At 40.9% G+C, this 5,997-nt stretch overlaps 1 protein-coding gene across 1 annotated transcript; it reads right to left on the reverse strand.

Moving 5' to 3' along the window:
• Positions 1-3,890: 3,890 nt before the first annotated feature.
• On the reverse strand, positions 3,891-5,309 carry LOC143463369 (uncharacterized). Its single transcript, XM_076961836.1, has one exon. The coding sequence runs from the start codon at positions 5,307-5,309 to the stop codon at positions 3,891-3,893; it is 1,419 nt and encodes a 472-aa protein (XP_076817951.1).
• Between the last annotated feature and the right edge of the window lie 688 nt (positions 5,310-5,997).

Consider the following 5,997-nt stretch of genomic DNA (forward strand, 5'->3'; position numbering starts at 1 on the left):
TGTAGTAGACCAACTTACACGAATGACAAAATGTTTTTTCGCGTCCTAATGGTTTCGGTATTAAATTGTTACATTCGCAGAGTATTGTACCTTTTTCCTGTTCCTCTGGAATGCTGTATTCTGTCGGGTCTTCATCTGAGTTGTCGGTGGTGTCTTCATCGTCCTTGTGTTTCCTGCTGGGAGGTTTGTCCTTTGTCGAGTTTTGGGAGCTGCCAGAGTCCCTTTCCCTTCTTTTTAGACCTTTATTTGTTCTTTCAGCTGTGAGTTGGCTTCTGTTTTCTTTTGTTTCCCTGATTGAACCGTCAAAATGGTCAATTTCTTGGTTGATATTTTTGTTACCTGTTTTGGATTTGTCCTCGTTTGGCGTAGAGTGAATCATCGGGTTATCAAGTTTTGGAAATGTCTCTTCACATGGAATGTACGGTCGTTCGAGCATTGGCGAGCTTTCATCGGAAGACTGATCCGATGCTATTGTGGTCTTTGAGTTTTCTGATTCCCACGCTTGCGAAGTCACAACTCTCCGTTGTTGCCTGTACGGGCAGTCTTTTGCGATGTGGTCGTCTTCGGCGCAGCGACTGCATGTTTTTTTTTGACCTTCATAATTCAGCATGAATCTGTAATGTCCGAAGTAAATGAAAGATGGTGGCTTGACTTCTCTTAATAGAGCCTTCTTGACTGTAAAGATTCTCCTTCCGTCTTTTTTTTGTCTCGTTCTATCTCGACCGTAGGTGGCTGGTTTCGAGATTCCTAGGCTTGCAAGAGCTTCTCTAATACTTTCTTGGGGGAAGTTAGGCGGTACCCATGAGACAGTTAACTCCGCATGTTCGTCACCATGAGCTATTGCACTGTTGATCCCTTCTACTTGTTCTAGTGCATTTGCCAATTTTATTGCTCCTTTCTTGTTTTCAACAGTGAAATCGACGATGCTTCCAGGGCGTTGAACTATGCCTTCAATTGCGCTTAGTGGCATTTTAATCGAAGTGAGTAGCTGATATATCTCTCCTCGTTTCATTGGTTGGGCGAACTTTGCAGTCACTTCACATTCTCTGCTGTAGTTTTCTGGAACTTTGAAAACCCACTGACTTTTCTTTTTGACCTTGTCTGCGTAGGTCATATTGTCTTACTAGTCCTGAAAAGGACTTTTTGGTAAGTAAGACTGGTTCTTGTTTTAAAGTTTTCAAACAAAACACTAAATATTGCTGTCTTTAGCTAGAATGATTCAACTTTCTAAAGATCCTATACAAGACCTTAACATGACATAATCGAACAACAAAACTAATAGCTCAGATTGAATTACCTTATTCAAATAGAATACCGACAAGGTGCTGCCGCAGTGTTTTATCCCGTTTGTCATTTTTTGCTCTTGTTTCATTCAGCATACCCACTATAACATGCTAGGTTTATTTAATGGGTCCGCCACTAGGGGGCAGCACTTTTGCTGGCTAATGGGCTTTAATAACAATATTACCAACAAAGCTAATATTCCACATAAAGGTAAACCACGTACAAAAGGAAGAATCGTAAGATATTGTGCTCTTTTCCGACGTCTTGATAACTTTATTTATTGCGCTTTCCTATGGGAGCAAAACACTGCAGACTCCATAACTGTGTCAGCTGCAATTTAGTTGCTGTTTTTCGTTGAGAAAACATGAAGCCAGAGCCTCCTACTTTCAACTTACCTCGAGCATGTGTAGAATGACATCAAACTAACTTGCTTTTCTTTTGAAGTCATCTTCAGTACTGACTTTGGCAAGCTTTACAGTTGACGACGGCACGGAGCTTAGAGGAAGGTATGGGAATTAATGTCTAGGTGGCACGACACGAAAAGCAAAGCGCTGGCCGGAACAGTCACCGGCAGCAAAGTGACGAGCCGTCAGGGGGTCCATCGGACTGAACGAGACATGCGGACGCGGATGATACTTACAATGACATCCTTAACGACTGGGGTTCGATCCACGACGGGACTGCTGTTGCATACGGGACGTAAAGCGTTTCGCACTGCTTTCAATTGATTTGTAGAAAAAAGAAGAGCCAAAGCTCAGATTGACTTACCTTATTCAAATAGAATACCGACAAGGTGCTGCCGCAGTGTTTTATCCCGTTTGTCATTTTTTGCTCTTGTTTCATTCAGCATACCCACTATAACATGCTAGGTTTATTTAATGGGTCCGCCACTAGGGGGCAGCACTTTTGCTGGCTAATGGGCTTTAATAACAATATTACCAACAAAGCTAATATTCCACATAAAGGTAAACCACGTACAAAAGGAAGAATCGTAAGATATTGTGCTCTTTTCCGACGTCTTGATAACTTTATTTATTGCGCTTTCCTATGGGAGCAAAACACTGCAGACTCCATAACTGTGTCAGCTGCAATTTAGTTGCTGTTTTTCGTTGAGAAAACATGAAGCCAGAGCCTCCTACTTTCAACTTACCTCGAGCATGTGTAGAATGACATCAAACTAACTTGCTTTTCTTTTGAAGTCATCTTCAGTACTGACTTTGGCAAGCTTTACAGTTGACGACGGCACGGAGCTTAGAGGAAGGTATGGGAATTAATGTCTAGGTGGCACGACACGAAAAGCAAAGCGCTGGCCGGAACAGTCACCGGCAGCAAAGTGACGAGCCGTCAGGGGGTCCATCGGACTGAACGAGACATGCGGACGCGGATGATACTTACAATGACATCCTTAACGACTGGGGTTCGATCCACGACGGGACTGCTGTTGCATACGGGACGTAAAGCGTTTCGCACTGCTTTCAATTGATTTGTAGAAAAAAGAAGAGCCAAAGCTCAGATTGACTTACCTTATTCAAATAGAATACCGACAAGGTGCTGCCGCAGTGTTTTATCCCGTTTGTCATTTTTTGCTCTTGTTTCATTCAGCATACCCACTATAACATGCTAGGTTTATTTAATGGGTCCGCCACTAGGGGGCAGCACTTTTGCTGGCTAATGGGCTTTAATAACAATATTACCAACAAAGCTAATATTCCACATAAAGGTAAACCACGTACAAAAGGAAGAATCGTAAGATATTGTGCTCTTTTCCGACGTCTTGATAACTTTATTTATTGCGCTTTCCTATGGGAGCAAAACACTGCAGACTCCATAACTGTGTCAGCTGCAATTTAGTTGCTGTTTTTCGTTGAGAAAACATGAAGCCAGAGCCTCCTACTTTCAACTTACCTCGAGCATGTGTAGAATGACATCAAACTAACTTGCTTTTCTTTTGAAGTCATCTTCAGTACTGACTTTGGCAAGCTTTACAGTTGACGACGGCACGGAGCTTAGAGGAAGGTATGGGAATTAATGTCTAGGTGGCACGACACGAAAAGCAAAGCGCTGGCCGGAACAGTCACCGGCAGCAAAGTGACGAGCCGTCAGGGGGTCCATCGGACTGAACGAGACATGCGGACGCGGATGATACTTACAATGACATCCTTAACGACTGGGGTTCGATCCACGACGGGACTGCTGTTGCATACGGGACGTAAAGCGTTTCGCACTGCTTTCAATTGATTTGTAGAAAAAAGAAGAGCCAATTGGTTTGTTTATTTGCACGCTAGTTCTTAACACGCAAATAATAAAAAAAAACAAACAAAAGGTACACGGAACAAAATATGAGAATACACGAAAAACAACTATTTACACAGTATAGTTTTTCGGTTCATGATTTTCAAATTGATACCAAAGGTGACCCACCTTCACTTCTAATAATCACACATAGCAACATAATCGCAATCAATTACGAAATACACCATTTGTTTATGTGCCATGCGGCAATGCTTGACAAAATATATACCTAGTCGAAAAAACTTTAAAGGCACGAACATAGCGATGTAAAGACAATATACAATACAAATTACACTACGATTGAGTTTATACGATTACGGTGGCATTAAATCATTCAGTTTAAAAGCGGGGTCCAAACGCAATTCGAGCCTCCCACCTTCTACCATTTGATTGAATCTGTATTTAAATGCCCGGTCTATGCTTGTCACCAATTTGTCAAGGGTTGGAGGAGATTTGTTCTCATATATAGATTTGTTCCTAATTTTCCATATTTGGTGTTTAACCATGGTGATCAATGTGCTCAAAGTCTGGTCCATTATTTCGTTTTCGATCCGTTTAAAGTTAAAACTTTCCAAGTCCTCGATTTTTGTCATAGCCGGGTTGAGGTTGGCGAATTTTTGCGCAAACGTTTTTACTGTATCCCAAAGTCGCTTTATCTTGTCGCATTTTCGGAAAGTGTGGTAGTCGGTATCTGGACCAATGCCGCAAAATGCGCACGATGTATCAGAGTTTATTTGGAAAAAACCGCATTTTCCCCTAAAGGGTAGTAGATTCCACGCGCATCTGTAGTTGAAGGTTTTCAAATAATTTGGTAAAAACGGGTTATGAATCCTAGCCCATTTAACTCGGTTTTTTTCACTCGACTGCGTTTCTGGAGTGCTTTCTTTGATTATTCGTCTATACGTGTTTCCTAGTTTTGGACTGGCTAATTCAACTTTACTTAGTTTGTATTTTTCAACAATTTCCCGGATTTTCCAATAATAGGGACTTGGTTGTGCGATGTGCGGGATACTGTTTAGTTTCTGGACATCGAGTACATTAGCTAAAACGTGTCCTAATTGGTACTCCACATATCTATCGTGTGTTGACATTGGCTCGTTCATCACTCTGCCGAGGCAATACTTTTGTATCGATTTGACATAAGTCAGATCGGCGTAGACTTGGATGTTTGGCATTCGGTAGCCGCCTTCTAACTTATCGTGTTGTAAAATATCGATAGAAACAGTTGTTTCTTTGCCTTGCACGTACTGCAGAACATGATTATTTAATTTCCCAATTATGTCTTGGTCTGGGGGGTATGTTTTGGCAACCTGAGTAATTACTGGCAGGATTTTTGATTTTAATAAAACTGCTTTAGCTTCATAGGTGGCATAGTTTGTGCTCAAACTTTTTAGTTGCTCTTTTACCTTTGGAATTAAGTTTTCCCATTGTTGGCGTTCTATAACATTTCCGATTTCATATCCCAATAACTCTATACTTGTGTTTGTCCAGGATAGTTTGGGCAAGAGTGGGTTTTCTACCGGCTGATTCACAGCTAATCCTTTGGTTTTAGCTTCGTTTAAGGTTAAGCCAGATGCTTTTGAAAATCTGTCGACTAAATCGAGCGCGAGATGGATATCAGCAGGGTTTTTAAAACACAACGTTGTGTCATCAGCGTAATTTACGCATTTTACTTCTTTTCTGTCGCTTAACTGAGGACCTTTGATATGTGCAGTCTCATTGAGCTTAGACATTAAAAGCTCTACCGCTATTAAAAACAAGTGCAGGCTTAAGGGGTCTCCTTGTCTCACGCCTCGGTTCAATTTAAAATCTTTTGACAGGTGTCCGTTTAAAATTATTTTCGCGACGCTATCGCTATACAGATCTCTTATGCATGCACATAGTGTTTCTGGGAACCGCATTTCAGTCAACACTCTCATTAACCAATTATGTTCTATTGAATCGAAGGCTTTTTTAAAATCAAGAGATAAAAAATACAGGTTTTGCATTTTTCTTTTCGCATTATCATGTAAATCTCTTAAAAGGATCGTGGCTTCTGATAATTGTTTACCTTTTGTGGCGTACTGATGTTCATGTATCACTTCTTTGAGAGTTTCCCTTATTCTATTTGCCAGTATTTTTGTATATATTTTGTAGTCTAAGTTTAACAGGGTAATTGGTCGGTAGTTGTCTAGGTCTGCATCATTGCCTTTTTTATAAATTAGGGTGATGGCACCTTTCTTAATTTCTTTGGGGATTTTTTTCTCTTTAAACCAGTGTTTAAAGATTTCGCTCATTTTGTCACCTATTATATTCCAACAGGTTTTATAAAATTCACCGCTTAGTCCGTCCGGCCCAGGCGATTTCCCATTTGCAAGAGTCTTGACAACGTTTTGGATTTCGGCATTGCTTATTTCACAATCTAATTTTAGAGCACTTTCG

Source organism: Clavelina lepadiformis, chromosome 6 (assembly GCF_947623445.1).
Source record: "Clavelina lepadiformis chromosome 6, kaClaLepa1.1, whole genome shotgun sequence".
NCBI classification, from domain to species: Eukaryota; Metazoa; Chordata; class Ascidiacea; order Aplousobranchia; family Clavelinidae; genus Clavelina; species Clavelina lepadiformis.